This window comes from Amblyomma mixtum, chromosome 8 (genome assembly GCF_055824585.1).
Source record: "Amblyomma mixtum isolate Tamu chromosome 8, ASM5582458v1, whole genome shotgun sequence".
NCBI lineage: Eukaryota > Metazoa > Arthropoda > Arachnida > Ixodida > Ixodidae > Amblyomma > Amblyomma mixtum.
In genome coordinates, this window is record NC_143019.1 from 3,017,752 (window position 1) to 3,037,426 (window position 19,675).

At 47.0% G+C, this 19,675-nt stretch overlaps 1 protein-coding gene across 1 annotated transcript; it reads left to right on the forward strand.

Annotated features, from left to right (window-relative positions):
* The first annotated feature begins 314 nt into the window (after positions 1-314).
* Positions 315-19,145, forward strand: LOC149331162 (pancreatic lipase-related protein 2-like). The gene is made up of 7 exons (XM_089555406.1): positions 315-420; positions 2,464-2,546; positions 9,760-9,914; positions 12,086-12,253; positions 14,896-15,204; positions 18,169-18,421; positions 18,825-19,145. The coding sequence occupies exons 2-7, from the start codon at positions 2,501-2,503 to the stop codon at positions 18,902-18,904; spliced, it is 1,011 nt and encodes a 336-aa protein (XP_089411532.1). The 5' UTR covers positions 315-420; positions 2,464-2,500; the 3' UTR covers positions 18,905-19,145.
* The last annotated feature ends 530 nt before the right edge of the window (positions 19,146-19,675 follow it).

The following is a 19,675-nucleotide window of genomic DNA, read 5'->3' on the forward strand; positions in this document are numbered from 1 at the left end:
GCGACGAAGATGAAATTCGGAAAAAAATTCAATGCCCACAATAGATTTCATAGCTCCGACGCTGGTTTTCTTTGTACGTTATGTTGAGGGTTAGGATATAAAAAAAAATGCTAGTCCGTGAAGATACCTGAAAAACGCTAACATGAGCGCTCGGCCGCGTTCTCTTTATGAAAAAAAAAAATTGTTCATATCACGAGATATTACTTTCAGATGCTATGCGAACATGCCTGGAACATGTCGAGCACCGACATTATTGATGGCCTTTGTTCGAAAAATTTCTCAATACCGAAGTAAAGCCGCAGTTTGCGAGCATCATGTACAGATCTAACGCAGAATTTTGATGTGACGATTTAGATTTGCCGCAAAGTAGAACTGGCGCCGGCCACTACCTGGGACTTCTACGACTGAGACCAGAGCCTGGTAGGTGCAAGGTTTATGACACTGCTTAGCTTATCCCCTCTGCATATACTGGCATTATGGAGTGGTTGTTTGGCGACAAAAGTTAAGAATACTCATTATTTACTCGAATAACGCAAAACCGAACGCCACGGTCTCCCTGATGGTGAACTGTGCGAAAATAGGCCTTGAGGGAAGGAAATGGCGCAGTATCTGTCTCACATATCTCGGTGGACACCTGAACCGCGCCGTAAGGGAAGGGATAAAGGAGGGAGTGAAAGAGGAAAGAGGTGCCGTAGTGGAGGTCTCGGGAATAATTTCGACCGCTGGGGGATCTTTAATGTGCAGTCGCATCGTACAACCCACGGGCGCCTTTTGCGTTTCGCCTCCATCGAAACGCGGCCGCACGTGGTCGAATTAGAACCCAGGTACTCCGGCTCAGTAGACGAGCCCCTTAACAATTGAACCACTACGGCGGGTTATATTTTAACACCATGATTCATGTTTTCAGCGCACATAAAACACGGAGAGAGGGAGAGTAGACGCCACGGACGCTGGAAAGATGAGTGATGGTGTTACGAACCACAACTTGCCCAGCTGTCTACTCTTGTGTATTTTAAACGGCTCTAATTAATGGTCGAGTGACCTTGCAATGGTTAGTTTCTGCACTTGCTGTTGGCAACGATACCGAACTTAGTTTGAGAAAAAAATGCTCAAAGCAGACATATAAATGTGAGTTGAGGAAAAATTGAAATTTATCTCTACTGACACATCACCGAGCCCTAAAGAGAAGAGGTCGCTATTACTTAAAAAAGAGCTTTTATAAGCTAGAAAATGTCTAGAAGTAGAATGAAGCTATCTCCACCATCGGCCGTTTTCGCAAACAAAACTACGGTGACGTCAAGACAGGTTTTGTTTGCGACGATCGATCCCTGAGACTATACTTTTCTATACGCTAATCACCGAGCCCTTTATGTTCTGTGTTCACAAGTTCGAACTGAGTGGTGGTGAAAAATGAAGTTACATATTGAACTCCATTTTTCTCAGCAATAAATGCACCTTTTGTTGCCGGAATAAAGGTGAACATATGCAGAAGAGCAATATAATACATTTTTATGAGGAACGAAAATTGGATGGACATTACCGCAGTGTTCTCTAAAATGCACTTTAATCGTGTTGACTCTGCGGCCCAGAGCTGGCTTAACAGATAACGGTGTAGAAAAATCTCAACCGTGGGTACGGCGGCTTAAATCGATGTTCGGTCAGCTTCGATGGTTTGGGCTGTCAAAGAATTCCTCGATTCTAGAACGTTCTGCATCCTGCTGCCCAAATTAAATTTCGAACCACTAAAATGGACTTTCTGAAAAAGTGTTCCCGTTTTGAATCATGTTTGGCCACCAAATAGACATTTTTTAAATTGGTTTACGGGGGTTTAACGTCCCAAAGTGACTCAGACTATGAGGGACGCCGTAGTGAAGGGCTCCGGAAATTTCGACCACCTGGGGTTCTTTAACGTGCACTGACATCGCACAGTACACGGACCTCTGGAATTTCGCCTCCATCGAAATTCGGCCGCCGAGGCCGGGATTGAACCCGCGTCTTTCGGGTAAACAGCCGATCGCCGTAACCATTGAGCCACGCGGCAGGGCCATTCGGAAGCGTTCGAGCGGCGAGAGCGATGCCATGGTGCGTGCCATAGACTTTATATACTGTCGACAAGATTTCAAGTAGACCGTCACCAGCAAAGGTTTCTCTGAAACATCAACGATATGATCTGTACAGAAATTTGAAGTTGAAAAAGAACGCTAACAATTACCGCGTCCTAAACGAATGGACTTTGTACTTAACATATTCGTAAGCTATGTCATGCGATAGCTCCGCAGTCACGATCGTGTTTCAAGAAGGAAAGCTCATTTTAATAACTATAGTCAGTCAAGCAATAACCATTGAGTTCTTGGAGACAACTGACATTATATCAGTTTTGAAAGAGTGCTATGAGCTGAATGCATGGAGGTCTTACCTGAAGAGCACGACGGCTGCACTTGTCATGGTTTTTTCTCTCTTCAGCAATTTCTCCAGTTTTCGAATCCTCGAAACGATCGAGATGCAACGAGCAGTTTTGGCTGGAATGCTCATTATTTCTGTTTTCGGTACGTACAGCGACTGCTATTACATGAACTTTTGTTTCTTTCTGCAATTTTCTGTCCTATCATTTCGCTTCACGTATCAGCTTGTCTCAGGTGAACTGATCGGTGAATGCACAGATGTTTTTTTTTGCATCGTTGGAAAAAGGCAAGAATAGTATAACCCTGCTTGAGTTAATGTCAAGCATCTCCGGCGGGCGCGCTGGATAAGGGGTGAAAAATAATGAACTCTTGGCCGAACGCGTAGAACGAACCATCAGCACCAGCTGACTCCGCAAAGTGATCTAGGCAATGATGACGCCACGTACAGCGCAGTTTCACGTTGGCTGCCGCGGCGGCTTTCCCTCTCTCTGTCTCGTCCTGCAAACCAGGTACCGCAAACAAGTGGCGAAGTTTACAGCAAGAAGTTTACAGTTTACGGCAAGTTTACAGCATGCTTCCGGAATGGGGACGAAGCTGAGGGTACCAGCGCGAGGGAGATTAATGCTTGGGCAAGCTCGACAAAGGGAACCCGATGGTAGTGCCCTCGAGTACCGCGTCGTGATGAGCAAGGTTATCCGCAATCAACCACTGCGCATTTACATGAACTCGCTACGAGCGAGTCAAGCCACTCAGTGAGTGACCTGGTAGGCGCAGCGGCACATGTAGTGAGTTCCTGCATGAGCTCCTAGGGATATGGAAGAGACACAAATGACAGAACAGACGCGTGCTGTCTTTTCGGTTCCTTCCACATCCTTGTTTAGTGGTGCTGTTTTCGTCTTAATCCTTCAGTGGACCAAATAGCCCAAACCCGAAATTTTGGTTTTTGAAAGGAATTGAATTAAGCCCGCTCCACCGGCAGATGGGGCCAGGTGAGACAACCCACCTCCTGCTGTCTGTATGACCCAGCCCGACCAGCTAGTGTTTGTATGGGCCCGACGGGCTAATCGCAGCTTGACCGACAACTCGACCCAACGTTGTAACGTTCACGTAGATGCCCACGGACTATAAAAGCGGGTGTCGTGTGTTGCAACTCTGTTTTTCTCAGGCCTCTTTTAGCCAGATAGACGAAGCCCGACTAAGTGGAAAGTTATTACGAAGGAGCAGTCAGCTCTGTTGCGTATTGTAGCTGAGTGTTACCTGCCTGCTATTTTCCTGCGCACGTCCTGCTGTGCCGCTGCGGAAGTTTTATATACTGTTCAGTTCTCTGTTCCCCGAAGAGACCATGTGTTCTCCATTCAACCAGAAATCCATATGCTGTGTCGTTCACCACCGTGTCATGCCAGACGAGAAAAGGGAAGGAGGGAAACTACCTGTTAAATTTATTTATAAGAAACCACCTGACGTAGATAAGTGGGCAGCCCCTACCTCTGATGATGAATGTGGTATCCACCTGCCGTGCGGCGTGCTTAAAATAAAAAGACTATGGAGAGAGTGCGACGGGTCGCTAGCATTTGAAGCATGCATGAAAATCAAGAGCATCGATCAGGTAGGTAATAATGAAAGACCCCGTATAGCTTCCGGTCACGGGGCACTTCGCCTCTCAAGCGTGCTTCAGCTTCACCCGTTTTAACAAATATGACATAATCTCGTGCAACTGCCAGCCCTCTAAGACTAACAGGGTGGTCACACAGCAGACAAATGTCTCGACCAGAGCTCTCAGCGTCAACCGGCGCCAAATAGGGGCCAGGAACATCAATGTCTACAAAAAAACTTGCCAATCCGTCTTCCTTTCGCGTCAGCAAAGCGGTTCAAAAAAATAAAATTTGCTCAGACCTATCGGCGACAGTGCTCAGAACAAGTTTCTCTGAGTGTGAGAATGGCGACAGAAATGACATGAGCGCTAAGGCATAATCCATCCTTCAACGACTCCGACAACGGTATATCTGTCCGCTCACACACAATGCGTGCACAGTATTTGCACATAGACGTGGACGGACGTAGAAGGCAGGTCGCTAGAAAAAACACGGCCTCAGAAACCTGCAGAAATAAGTTTTATATTTATTTAACAAGCAGGGCACGAGGTGCGAAGAGTTCTTTTACGTACCACGTTGAACGTTTCGCACATGCTAGATTTCACCGAACCAAAATGCAAGCTATGTCATTTAAAAACACAAGCCCTCAGGAATGCACTGCTGAGTATGCCTTCCTGCAGCTTGTCGTACACAAATGGATCCACATTTTTTGGCGAGGTACGAATGAAAATAGGCAACCTTAATTTACAGAGCACTGAGTCTGCAGACACGCAGAACTGAAGCATGTACAGGCGTTATCAAAAATATACAGCCCAAATAGTTTGCTTGCAAGCCGTGTGGCGGGGATCTTAAGACATCAACCCCCAAGCTTAGGACTGTCAAATGTGCTTAAGTTCCTCCCGCCTTCGCGAGATTAGGGCCCTGAATTTGCAAGATGAGCCGCGCTGGAGTCTCCAAAGCAACACCCCTTGGACTGTATACTTTTGACAAAGACTTCACTCTCCACTACCCTGGCTCCAGTGAGACGTGAATAGTGACGAACAAACTGCTTGCTAAATCTTTTCCCAGATTCACGTTGAAGTGGTATAGTACGTACTCAGTGCTACGACTCGAAAATTTAGACACTATGAAAACTCACGTTAGCCTTGCATTTAAAGTAAAAAACGAAAATACTTTTAACGCAAAATGCGCTTGAAAAGAAATTTGCGAAAATTCACGAACTTCATGCTGTTGCGGTTGGAAGTTCTTGAGGTAAAAGATCGCCGGCGAAGCATCGGTGGAAGGAATGAACGCATGCGGGACGCGAGAACCAGGAGAAAGGAGGTGGAAACTGAATTTGCATGTATTTACACCATGGGCGTCCGGAAGAGGGTGGAAAGGGAGGCGGTTGCCCCCCCCCCCCCCCCCCCCTTCTGGAATTACGAATATTATTTATGCACTAGCAGGAAACAACTACACAGCTGGATTAGCACGCTTAAGTGATAGTAACATTTGGCATTTTTCTTATTAAGTTCAATTCTTTGTTCATTAATAAAGTATGGTGTATGCTCACCAAGCTTAGCACTAATGCTCTTTCTAATCTTTGTTTCATGTGCGCAGTTTAGACCACAAATAATGCCGCTTCGGTGCTAACCTACCGCCTCCCCCATACCTGGCCATTACCCCCCCCCTCCTCTAGAAGAAGTTCTGCGGACGCCCTTTATTTACACCACTGTTCAAGTTTAGACAAGGTGGTCGCGGAGTGGCTAGAGAAGCGACCTCTTTCCTCGGGTCTCTGCTCAACGCTCTTCAAGGACCTCCGTCGTCGCTCTGTATTGCGGCATTCCCTCACAGCCAGGCCCTGCACCTTGCAATCGGGCAGCACTGGCAGGAACATAGGGCAAAGTTCCAGATCTTCCGGGGTCTGCTGCAGGGCAGGTGATTCCGGGAAGGTCTTCTTTGTACCGGACCGCCAACAGCGTCGCCGAGTCGCCTGCGCAATCTGGTGAAGAATGGCAGCAGCGCAAGGTGTAGAGTTACTGACTCCCGCTCGCAGAGTACTATTCTTTCTCTTGAATTTCATCGAGGCCTCTTCAGCTACTAATTTAGGAGGCGACTGCTATAGGCTTCATGCCCTCGACTACGCTTAGGAATCCAGTGTCCGGTTGGCTCGGAAGGGCCCTAGTGCCGATCACAACAATACTGGCGTAATGATGGAGCTGCACGACAGACCAAACTGGTCCAGCAGAACGAGCTCACACTAGCGAAGTCTGGCTGTAATGAGATAACCTAGGTTTTGAACTTCATATCTTTTTTTGTTCCGCTCTTTTTCTTCCCTATCCTGTGTGGTGAAAGTTTGCTTTCCATATCGCGCAGTGCTATTGATGCGAACATGGAATATGAGAGCTCATAAGGCTGCACTTTTCAGGTGATGTAGCCATACCCGTCCTACTTAGCACACGGCTGTGAGTCATGGCATGGCACTGGCTCTCCACAGCGCAGCTCTTAAGAACCCGTTCCCGAGTTGAGTGGCGTGCCTTGCCGTCGGCGTTACGGAGCGCGCGAGCAGCGTGGGATGGAAGACGGTGATAGCGGAGCAGGTGCGTACGGTGGGAGCGTGAGGGCAGGTTGAGCGGCGGCGACCCGCGGCACCATTACGGCATCAGAGTAGCGCGTGCCGTCGTCTGCTCGCCGGTGACGTCATCGGTAAGGTATGCGTCGCTCGCCAGAGATGGCGCTACAGTAGGACACTCCTAACGCGCTGGCCGTTCGTACGAGGCGAGGCTAATCGGTGGCGGAGCGCTGTGTGCGCTAACACCAGCCCTGCCTCTGTTCAGCACTGCGTGTTTCGTATCTGGTCACCTACGGTTCGAGTTACCGCAGCAGCTGAGCTCAAAAATCGCATTACCGAGGAGCGTAATCGGCGGTTAATCTTTGGCTCGCTGCTAATGTTATACCTGGATCCTGGTCCTCCCACAACGGCGCCTGCGCAATTTGCACGCTGCAATATTTACACCGTAAAGCTTTCTTTGACGGATTTGCTACGTCGATGCGATGCAGCGGTTGCTGCTGAGCTGTTACCTCACTCTACATGTTGGTATAGGAAATATCCCGGACGTTGTTTTCAGAGAGAGCCTAATGTGCATAGAAACCAAGAGGAGAAGACAAATTAGCCCTTTTGGCTAACCAGCGAGTGCCCTCGTTGTATTTAACCTCTAATTCACAGTACTTCATACACCTAGTTTCAAGACTTGCAGCATTACCTATTGTGTATTAAACGATTGTAGAGGAGGCTCCTTGGAGCATAAATCCTCTTATCCGCTGGTGAAGTCACACCCTGTAGGAGTGCGAAATAAAGGTATACAATTGGATGCTAGCGGGATTTGATCCGCAGTGGCGCGAAGGGATCAGCTTCGCTTGTGGCTCGACAACTGCGCCGTCGCCGCGTCCTGCCATCCCGCATGTTAAGCTGCCGATATCTCGAGCAGTGCTTTGGATAAATTATGCGATAGGACCATTTATTTCTCGAACCCTCGAAACATTTTTAGCACGAATGAAGAAACACCTTTAAGGATACAAAACCACCCCTTTCATACCCACAAATCACTGCACACCTGGTACCTAGAACTTTACAGGTCTGAATGTCGGCACTGCGGTGAAATTACGTATCTATACCTCATGCTATGTGGTCTGCCAGCAAAACAAGAGCATGTCTGCCATTATTTCCCCAGCCCCTGACCATTGGGAGGCCGCCGTGCTCAATGAAGGCCCTGAGGGCCAGAAATGGCTCGTCAACAGAGCTGCCGTAGGGACATCGCCAATGGAAGCCCGAAAAAAGGACTCCAACCATGGGGTTCATACTCGTTTTATGAAAATTGGTTTTTGAGTAAAGGAAATGGCGCAGTAATTGTCTCACATTTCGGTGAACGTGCGAACCGCAGAGTAAGGGAAGGGATAAAGAAGGGAGTTAAAGAAGAAACTTCGAAAGAGATGCCGTAGTGGAGGGCTCCGGAATAATTTTGACCACATGGGTACCTTTAACGTGCACTGTCATCACACAGCACAAGTGCGCCGGTTATGTTCACCTCCTTCGAAACACGGTCGCCGTGGCCGGGTTCGAACCCAGGAACTCCGGCTCAGTAGCCGAGCGCCCTTAACCACTGAGCTGCCGCGCGGTTACTCGATTTTTTTCAGCGAATATTTTCAACAACAAGTACAGAAACATTGTTGCAGCAAAAACCAGTCGGCGAAGTCATGCCTGTTCGGGGAGTGCATTAAATTGGCTGCTACCGGGATTCGAACCTTCGGTGGCGGGAACGCATTAGTTTTTGGTGGCCGCTACCTTAGACCACTGCACCGTTGCCGCAGCCTTCCATCCTTTGTGTTATATTGACTGGCGTTGTTGTTGTTGACTTATGCAGACTTTCCACATACCCACGTAGGAAGATTGGCCTGGGTTTGGTACTGCCACTCTCTAGCGCTGTGCTTTGAGGACATCGTCGTCTTCATCAGATTTCATGCGCTTCCAAACGCAGTGTGCAGGAATGACGAAATGAAGAGCTTTCTGACGTGCATAGAGTGGAACGGGGCGACAGGAGATTCGAATCATCGCAGCAGGTTGTCATCACAAGCAAGGAACTCTCAAGACAAACAGCGTATGCTATCTACCGCATCCGCTGCGTTGGTCGTACACACAATTTTTTTTTACCCCGCCGCGGTGGCTCAGTGGTTGCGGCACTCGGCTGCTGAACCGAAGGACGAGGGTTCGATCCCTGCCGCGGCGGCTGAATTTCAATGGAGGCGAAATTCTAGAGGCCCGTGTACTGTGCGATGTCAGTGCACGTTAAAGAACCCCAGGTGGTCGAAATTTCCGGAGCCCTCGACTACGGCGTCCCTCATAGCCTGAGTCGCTTTGGGACGTTAAACCGCAATAAACCAAACCAAACCAAACCAAATTTTTTGCATCTGAGCTTTTTCAGAGTCAGAGTAAAATTTTCGCCGTCCGTGAACTCTTCTTAAATGAGCGAAGAAAGATGGTTTGGTTTATGAATGTTAACGTACCTAAGCGACTCAGGCTATGAAGGGCGCTGTAATGAAGGGCTCCGGAAATTTCGGCCACCTGGGTTTTTTTAACGTGCACTGACATCGCACAGTACACGGGCCTCTAGAATTTCGCCTCTATCGAAATTCCACCGGAGCTGCCGGGAAACGAAGAAAGAATAGAATGACACGCTGTCAGTTTTGGGCGATCAGGAATGTAGAAAAGAACCTTGAGTTGTTTGCAGCGCACAATATTCCCAAGTTACAACACAAAATTCGATGCGACCTACGTAAACTGTCTGTAGACTGCCTAAAGAAAATTCATAAAGGATTATTGAACTGTGTTGCTGAAGAGAAAGAACGTTTGACCAAAAAGGTGCAAGATTTGGCGAGGGTTTCTTAAACCACGTGACGCTATTTTTTTTTTCATACCAAAGGACCTAATCACACGCATTCTCCACATAAACCGAAAGCATGGTGACCAATCGAACCCGCTGATAAATATGTACATGCTATGAGCGGCCGGTGAGCAAAAATCAGGCCACCAGAATAAACTATACAGCGCTTGGAATAGCAAGTGCATGGTCGCATTTGCGAAGACGGTAACCTGAAAGCAAGCGCCAGGTAGTAAAGGCACCGGACACTGTTTTCAGAATGAGGGTGACGGAGCTAAAATAAAATCCGCGGAGTGTGTGCTTTATAGCTCATGAGAAAATTGCTTTTACGCTGATATAATTTCTTTGCAGTCGTCATCAGTGCAAAGACAGCAACCTCCAAAGCCCAAAATGGCAAAGGAATTCTCGGAACAGGCTTAGCGCTACGGCGTAAAGATGTATCAGGAAAGGAAAAGTGGAGCCGAGCATTAGTCGACCTCACAGTAGCCTTGATTAGGCTGATTAAGGTAATCGCACAGAGCTATTTTATTCTTCAGTAAATTATAAACAGAACTGGCAAAAGTGTGTTCCGGCATTTTCTTTTTGATGTCTTACCGCAACCTCTCCCAATATGTTGTACATTATGTACAGCCTGTACAGTCATCGCCAAACTTGCCTCGTAGGGGCTCGCGGCAAAACGTATCTGAGCAGTCAGCCGGCGTAGGACAATCGAAAGCATAGATCCATGAATGCCAACTTGTGCTTCATCTTCTACCTTGTGTTTGGCGCATGATGGCCTCAGTTGCCTATGTGCCATAAGACCCAACACAACACACAACACTTCATCTTCTGAAACGAATAGCAGCACACTGGCACGTAACGGAACGCCGAAGTAAATATTTGTCCGCGAAACCGCGTCCCGTAAACTTTGGCCTTTGACTGTACGCTATCATCCTTCGCCAAAGATATGCTGCCCACTGGTCTTGCTTCTGCCAGATCTAGGACGTCAGCGTTCCAAATATCTCGAATGAGGCAGCGGCTCTTCTCTTGACCCCTACAGGTCTGAGTGCTTCCTGGGTAGTTACCACAGTACAAATACACGTACAGGTGCCCACAAAAGTTTTCAGAGCACCGAAATAACGAATAACATCAATTTCCTCGCTGACTAGAAGCGCAAAAAGCCACTGAGGGGTGCATTGTGCAGGTCGGGCTGGCAACTACGAAGCATATACACTTCACTTCATGGCTGCGTGTTTAGGCTGTCTATTAATTAGGCTTTTCTGCAATGTTCGTGAAATACACAGTCTGCAATTCCCCAGTTGACCTCGTCCAGCCATATAAATACTTAGGAGTCACCATTTCTAATGATTTATCTTGGCGTTTGCACGTGACTAACCTGATATCATCTGCTAATAAAACACTAGGTTTCTTAAAACGTCACCTACGGGAAGCCCCACAACACGTAAGACTACAAGCGTACATCTCATTCGTTAGAACTAAACTTGAATACGCATCACCCATCTGGAGCCCTCATCAAGAATATTTAACACACGCTATCGAAGCTGTTCAAAACAGGGCTATCAGATTCATTCACTCCTCATACTCGTACGACGTGAGCATATCATCCCTCAAATATCAGTCAGGTCTAGCTAATCTTTCTAGTCGCCGTCGCATAGCCAGTCTTGTCCTGTTTCACAAGTTCTTTTATTCACCACTAAAACAAGAACCATACATTTGCGCACTTCCACAACGCAGGTCCCATCGCATCGGTCATTCTCTTCAAGTTTTGCGTCCACGTGGCCGTACCACTGTTTTTGCCAACTCATTTTTTTTCTCGTGCAGCAGCTGAACGGAACGGCCTTCCCCATAATATTGCTGCCATAACATGTTCATCATCATTTTCAAGCACTGTTGATTCCTTCATTTTGTAAACCCCACCCCTTATGTAACACCCTGGAAAAGGGTCTTTAAGGAAAATAAAGTGAAGTGAAGTGTTTCGAAAACATTTCTGGGCACCTGTAAGGCTTAGAAGAAGTGCGCTTTGCCTGCATATCTTCGACAGAGGTCGTCACCCTGGAATGAAACTAAAGGGTCGGTAGCAAACTTTGAGCGGGACTTCTTGGTTTCTGGTATCAGAAGTGTCTTTTTGAGTGCTCCGGGACGTTACAGAGAGAAATGACAACAGCACAGAGCTACGATACGCCTGGTGTCTGCTCTATATGAACTATTCGCACTCTAGTTATTACGAGTTCCAGTTCCTCGAAAGACGCCTGTCGGCTTTAGGCCGGTAATCCCATTGACATCGTATAATGAACTTCTCAGAATCGGCATCCCATAGAACATGTAGGTGACAGCAGCAAATCGCATTTAACCCATAAGGAAAAACATATGGGTAACGCCTCTAGGCAAATCCCACCACCCTCTACAAAACGAGAGCTCCCGCCTCTTTGAGCGACATTACCACCAACGAGTAGATAAATGAGGAACTTTTTGGATGTTGCATGAAACAATGTTCGATGCGCTTGTTGCCACACAAAGTGCTCTACGCATACTTGTATATCACTGAAGAAAAGTTCACAGTCAAGGAAGGGATCAAGTGTCTCTATTTCATTCATTACTTATTCAGCTCATTCTGAAGATCAATGAAGAAGGTAACAGTCATATTTTAACTTAACCGCACTTTAATTTTTTTTTTCAGGCAATGCGAAGACTGCCATTCACGGTAGCTTTTCGTCTCCTATCTGAATACATCAAGCGCAAGAATAATGTAAAATTAGTTTCAGAGCGTGCCTCGTCTTCTGGTGGGCTGGTTGACTCACTGATGGGGAAACTTAAAGACAGTTTTAAGTCCTCTATCGTGAAACAAGTAAGATCAATGCTTATCTTCTATTTTCTAAGTGATATCGTGCGACTAGGCATCAGCGTTGTCGCACAGCAACGACATTCTGACGACCAATAAGGTAGAAAATTTTTTAAAGTGATAAATGATGATGATGATAAAGAATTTTTATGGTGCAAGTGCATCTGTGGTCAATGAGCGCCATGGCACAAGGTTTTTATTTTACTCGAGGTGGGGTCAAAGACCCAATTCCCAAGCATTTCACCTTAAATAAGTCGAGCACCAGACCAGGGGAAAGCTTGTACCCATTGTATCACGGGCGGTTATCCGGTGGCACTGGGGATCGAACCCCGCACCTCCTGCATGCGAGGGGGATGCTCAAACGACTAGGCCATCACTGCGGTCAGAAGTTTTTAAAAGTGATTTGCCGTATCTTGTAATTGTGTTGGGCGGTTGCAACTGGCCCATCTCCAGCATAGAGTTTCATACGAAGAAGCTCTTAATTCAAGCTCATAATCTCATAATCAATATCATAATCACAATCTCATAGTCAAGCTCATAATCTTGTTCTTCAATCCTCACAGTGACACACTGTACTCGTTACTGCTGTACTACCAAGTCAAATTCAAACGCGTACAAGCCATGACAATACCTCCAATGAGTAAAGCAGCACGTTTGTGCGCATCGATTAATTAATATACGCTTTGGATCACACTTGAGGTATACGTGGGGGCAACTTAAGAGAAGATCCAACTTAGCTGCGATCCGTCTGATCGATATCATGTGCTGCTCCTTCGCGTTGACATAGTTCGTAAGTGAGCACTTTCTTTTTTTCACAAAGCAACCTAAGAGATAGCTCGTCCAATTGTTTGAAACTCTTTGTGCTGTTTTCTAATGGTGTCTTCGACTGGTCGTTTCAGATCGCTCTAGAGCGCTCTGAGATGCAGCCGCATGTTCGGCTGGTCGAAATCAAGCGCTCTGACTACATTCGGCTGGTTCTTTCAGAGCGCCCGCCTCCAACTCAGAGCGCTCTGAGGCGCTCCGAGAAAAAAGTCGGAGCGGCACCGAGATGTATTCACGTGACAGAGCCACTTCCGCCGTCGCTGCTGTCGTTGACACCAGCGGCAGCGGCGGCGCCACGGCGGTGTGGCGGTTCCGGAAGTTACGTCTTTTTTCTGCTCCCTGCGCTTTCGCTCTGAAAACTTGCAGACCATTCGGCTTGACCGGTCTCGCTATGCGCTCGGAGCTAGAGCGGCTCTCACTTTGCCAAATCCGAACCGGATCGTGGGAGCGACCAGTCGAAGACACCATAAGTACCAAGCGGATGGAAAAAGAAAGCTATTGTAAAAAGGACTCTTCCTGTTAACGACATTTTTGTTGTTATTTTTAAGAGTTTGATCTCTTACTGCTTACGTTTGTCAAGGACGCCTGTATCTGCAGTGAAGGTCAAATTGACCAAAACAGTAACCCCGTGGTCACACTTATCACATACCATCAGGGGGCGCGTGGCACCGCATTTGGTACCCATACTTTTGATCCGTTATATATGTGTCAGTATAGCGGCCACGGAAGTGGGTCCCTCCCCCGGGACTACTATTTAAAGAAAGTTTGGGGGCTGCCTATTTGATGCAGAAGTTTCCAAATGTTGTCGAATGAATTGTCATGTTCCTGAGGATACAACTACTAATTGAGATGAAGCCCAAAATATGTGTACGATTCCAACTGACAACCTATCCACCCTCGTATTCCGAGGACCTTCAGACGATCATTACGGTTGAGCCGTTTGTCTCAGAGGGTTCCGGACGCTGTCAAACGATTCGTCGAGTAGTGATGCACACGTTTATAGAATTTATTAGCTGATATAACGTGGTATTATACCGGATATAGCTAAAGTGGGTATAAATCTCAATACTAGTACAAAAAAAAGTATGTGGCGCTGTTTGTGTCTTAGAAGGGACGTTTCCGGAAAGGAAACATTCGCGGATGTTTGGATTTGGTTTTCTCCACATTTGCTCAGCACACTAATGTAAACACTTGAAGCTCCCGTGGCTAACGTCGACCACTGAGGCAGTGTTGGCGGATAATTTTGTTTAATGCGATATTCAGCTTGCGTATTAAGGCAAAACGTGCGCCCGCCAGAGCCCCTTGTGGCACGGCGATGTTGTGAATAAATCTATATCCAGTTATTAGCTGCGGAAATAAGGAAATATCCTTAAGCATGCAACTAATGAAAAAACGCACTGACCGCACCTTGCTCTGAGGGAAGTGCATCCGAGCCCCAACCGACCAAGCGCGAGTTCGACTGCTGGCTGCTGTGTGGGACTTTTTGCAGCGATCGCGGCATATACTGTAAGATCAGGCGAAATTACGGCGACTTCTGCAGTGTCGATGCCTAGGCAAACCCTTTCCCACTCTTCCCCGTCATGCCCACCACCCCACCTTGCTCCCCCTCTTCCCCCCTTCCTCACAGCCGACCTACACCTATATTTTTACTTTATTCTGCCACACCAATACCCCAACACACTCAACAAAAGAAATTCACTAAAGCAGAACTCTGGCTACGACTTACGCGTGCGAAAGCGAGTGTAGAAGTACAAAGAGAATAGAGTTTGTAACGGTTCTAGTCCTAGCAAACGGGCGCCATTTCAGGAGTTCTTTTTACCCTCCAGGCCCTGTTTTTCATCAATATTCAGCGCTGGAACCACACTTGCTACGACGAATTAGGCTGCTTCAGAACGGAGAACAGAATGGGACTGCCCATCGGGGGTCCAGCGAAGCCCAGCGCAGTCGGAACTAGATTTACATTTTTTGGCAGCCGCAATGCTACGGGAGTGGTCGTCAACCACACCACGTGGAAGATGCATTTTAAACTTCACTCTTGGAATATGAAGAAGCCACTCGCCGCCATTATACACGGCTTCACCGAAAATGGAAAGGCTGCATGGATGCATGAAACCAAGGATGCTTTTATTGACTACGTAAGCAAAACTTTTCTACTTTTTGCCATACGGATCACAGAATCGCTCATTTTTATATTAGGTACTAAGCTGCCATAACAGTGTTGTGATAAACGCGCCATTCTTTTCTTTAAGTGAAGTACCAACAACTCATTTGTCATGCAGAGTTTATTAGTGGACAAGGAAGCAAAGCTGTGATATGACATAGACAAGGCTAGACGCGATGTCTGTTCTGGCAGAAGAGTGCGCGACTTTTAGGAAAAGTCAGTACATTTTAAATTGTGGCACCTCACAAACCCTATGAACACGCGAGGGTATCCCTGTTACTTGGTTTCCGATGAGGTGGTGGGGAGGCAAGGATTAAAAGGTGTCCTCTTCTTCGTGGTGTTTAGATTTGTCAGCGCCAAGTCCACACCTGTTAGAGCCTCAAGGTCACGTCGCTCCGAAGAATGACCTTCAAGCAGTGGAGCGGTGGTGTGGCTGGGACGTCATATCATGGGATTTGCCGCGCCTCGGCGCTGCAGCGGCACGCGGAGTCGGCGGCGTTCGCTCAGCTTCGGAACTGCGTTCAACAACGGGATTCAACGTTCGCCTCGCAGCTGCGCTGAACCACGTGACTCGCCATTCATCTGACAAAATAACAAAAACCGCGAAGCGTTGCTTGACGTTCGCAGATAGCCATGGAGTAGTCGCGTGCTGGAACCAGTGCTTCAGCTGTGTATTGTAGACGTATCGAAGGCTATTCAGGGTGCTGAGTAGCCTGTACCTCCGCTTGTTGTCTACATGCCGATAGTTGTAAAAGGTGGAGCTCGGGAGTTGGCTGACCATCGTTTACTGTAGTATTGATAGTGCGATCCTTCAGAACTGCTTATGATGCCGACACAATCGTATCTGGGTCTACGTTTTGGGCTCCCGCGTATCCTGCCCGATCCTGATCGGTCCCGATGCTTCAGGCGCGCGCGCAACTGCCGGGTACCTGGCGCCATCTGGCGCCGTCTAGGCAATTAGTGCATGTGCATTGGCTGCGCGCGGACTCCCGGTACCCTAGTACCGGTAACAAGGTACACAGTATGCTAAAGATGTATAATGTCACGAGGAAGGTGCCGTTCCCCATGCGACGTGCGGCTAGCATTATATGCGTTGCTGATATTAGTTATCCTGCCACCACCGCCATCATCATCATAGGCCGGACTACGCTCACTGCAGGTCAAAGGCCTCTTCGATGTCTCTTCAATTAACCCTGTCCTTTGCCAGGTCGTACACAACACATCGCTGATTGTTGGGGCCTGATGCAAAGTACGTTTGAACGAGCAGCTGCTCCTCTGGTGAAACTGGTGTCTGTGTTATTATGTACAATTTTCTTGTGTTCTGAAGGGTAGCTAAGTATACAGTTAGAGGTCCTGTGACTTACAAAGCCCTGGTATCCTGCAGTATTAAGCGTTTAATCGATTACTCTTTGAATGATTTTGTTCGATAACTTGGTGGTATCGAACCTTACACTTGGCCTGATGTGCACTCGGAAGGAATGCTTGAGAGGAGTGGTAGGTATTTTAGCACGCGTGTATAAGTCTTAGGATAACAGCATCGGGAGGAAAATAGCTCAGTATAATCGATTACTGTTTGTAATTACGTGGCTAATGGAGCATTAAAGTAAGTTACATTTCAGATGAAGCAATTGTAATGAATTAATCATCTGTAACTTGTAGAACACTGATTTTACTAATTTCTTCCACGTGACTGCAATGAAAGAACACATTAGCTGAGCTTTGTCTCCGTGCCAGTTACGGAGTAGCCAAGAGTGAGATCGCGCCTTTCCATTCATCATAACGTCATCCTCATGTAACCCACATGTCCACTGGCCAGTTATTGATAACGAGCTGGATATAATGCTCTAACATTGCCACAAATTAGGGCTGTCATTAGATGTGCAACCGGCTGAGCGCACTCTACACGTCACAAATATTTTTGGCTTGGGCGCCTACTTACCACATGGGAAGGGGTACAGCGCGGGAGAAACAAGCCAATCTCTCAGTGTGCCTTGGTTCACCCGCGCTGTGTATTACCAGTGTCACACCTTACTAGAACAGTCCGCCATCTTAATATATCGGAAATATTATTGAGAGGCAGGGTGAATTGCCCGGCTAGCGCGTTTGCCTCTGTGCACTTATCTTCGAAGTGCCAGAAGCTTACCGTCAGATATTGCTGTCCACAACTGGTAGAGAGGTGCTCGAAGTGGTAAGGCAATACGTCTACTTAGGGCAGGTAGAGACCCCTTGATCCGGGTCATCAGAGGGAAATAATTAGAATAAGAATGGGGTCGAGCGCATATAGCAGGTTCTCTTAGATCATGAATGGCAGCTAACCAATATCCCTGAAGAGAAAAGTATACAACAGCTGTATCTTACCGGGACTCACCTGTGGGGCAGAAACGTGGAGGGTAACAAAGAGGGTCTAGCTTAAGTAAAGGAAAACGCAGCGAGCTATGGAAAGAAAAACGATAGGTGTAACGTTAAGAGACCGGAAGCTGGCAGAGTCAGCGAGGGAACAAACGCGGTTTAATGACATCCTAGTCGAAATAAAGAGGAAGAAATGGTCTTGAGCAGGGCATGTAATGCGAAGGCAAGATAACCGCTGGTCTTAAGGTTAACGGAGTGGATTCTAAGAGAAGGCAAGCGTAGAAGGGCGCGGCAGAAACTTAGGTGGGCGAATGAGAATAAGAATTTAGCGGGGATACGGTGGCCGCAGTTGGCAAAGGACAGAGTTAATTGGAGAGACAAGTAGGCGTAATCAGGCTGATGATGATGATCATGATGATGATTGCTGTCCTTGTATTACTCTGCAGACCATGTATATCGGTCTTACATAGGATAATTAGAAAGATATTTTCTCATATAGTAATTAAACGTACATAACTGTTCTTGGTGCGAGGCGTTTTAAAACACTGCCTTGTCTTGACTGCATACCCCGATGTGGCCGCCCTTTCAGGCCAACTACAATGTCATTATCGTTGACTGGGGCCCTGGAGCAGCACTTCCGAACTATGCAGTTGCAGCAGCCAACACTCCGATTCCTGGCGCCCTGCTTTCTCTGCTGCTGAAGGAAATGGCTAAATCGGTCAAAGGCACTAGTTTTTACTCCAGAGTTTACCTCGTTGGGTTCAGTCTGGGAGCACAGGTTGCTGGTTTCTGTGGCAGGCATCACTACAAGGCTACCGGACGCCTACTTTACCGAATTACAGGTAAGCTTTCTATAGACACGGTGCGGCTGAGAACCCTGTGTCCTACGAGTAAATGATCGGGCACCCAACACTTTACGAAGGCTGTGTGTGAACAAAAAATGTACGCAGCCTTATTTAGGCTCATACGCACTTTAAGCAACTCATTTTACTTCGACACATTTTGCGTGCGTAATGAAACGTATAAATTTCATTACACATTGCGTTCAACGTAAGCTGCGCCAGGACTAGTTGATCGTGGAAGATTAAAGTTTTATTATTTACTGTACAACGAAAAAACGCGAATAGACAAAAACCGATATATTCAACCCGCAAATGCGCGTGCGACCCGATCATTCCACAACAGAAAGGCTAAGCATTTCACGTGCAAAACCAACGTGTTCAAGAACTCTTTTTTTTTCCCTAGGACGACACGTATCTGGAATGCAGTGGATGCCCAAACGGTTGAATGCCCCACTCTTGATGCGTTCACAGACGCACTCCTGAGTAAAAAACAAAATGTATTGTAACCTGCTCTGAGCCTGTTCTTGTGCCCCGTGTTCACCTCTTACGCCCCCGACACATTTTCTTTGTTTCTTTTTTTTTCGGTCACAATCAAACTCTGTACAAAGAACCGTGCGAATTTTGTCGCTGTTGACGATCAGTTATCTTGAAGTGCGCTTTCTTGTCATGTGCATATATTCTGTACGGTCATGGCCACCCACTCTTGCCCAAGACCTTGCATAAGGTTGGCAGTACCTGCAAAATAAATGAATATCGCCAGTTGTGATCACGTCAATATACTTGCGAAATGACCCGAACATGTTATTTCCCACATATAAATTGAATTTCTTCTCCTCATATTTAGAAAAACACTTTCAGAGTTGTAAAAAAAATTGAGGAAGGTCGATTCCAGCTGTTGACTTCAAGCGAGTTCAGTGTAATTTGTTTTTCTTTAGCCTAAAATAAAGCACCAGTTATGAAGCGCTCCGGCGTCGCTATATAGACGCTGTAAAACCTCTTATATTACCGTTAATAGTATATAACCTCCTGATATTATATAAACCCCTAATAATATATAAACGCCCTAATATACATAAAAAAAAACAGAAAGGATGAATTGTCTATCCCGCCACTCGATCACAACGGAAGTATCGTTCATGATAATCTGGAGAAAGCCAAGTGCTTTAACACGTTTTTCAGCTCAGTTTTTTCTGCTGAGGACAGCAATAGCCCTGCCGATTTTCGCCTTGCCTTGAACTGTACGGAACCCATGGA

Bases quoted from the DNA above. Each gene is read 5' to 3' on its own strand.
- LOC149331162 (XM_089555406.1), top strand. From the start codon at position 2,501: ATGCAACGAGCAGTTTTGGCTGGAATGCTCATTATTTCTGTTTTCG. The intron at 12,254-14,895 runs GTAAGATCAATG...TTTACCCTCCAG, and splicing joins AGTCCTCTATCGTGAAACAA to GCCCTGTTTTTCATCAATAT. The intron at 15,205-18,168 runs GTAAGCAAAACT...CCGCCCTTTCAG, and splicing joins AGGATGCTTTTATTGACTAC to GCCAACTACAATGTCATTAT.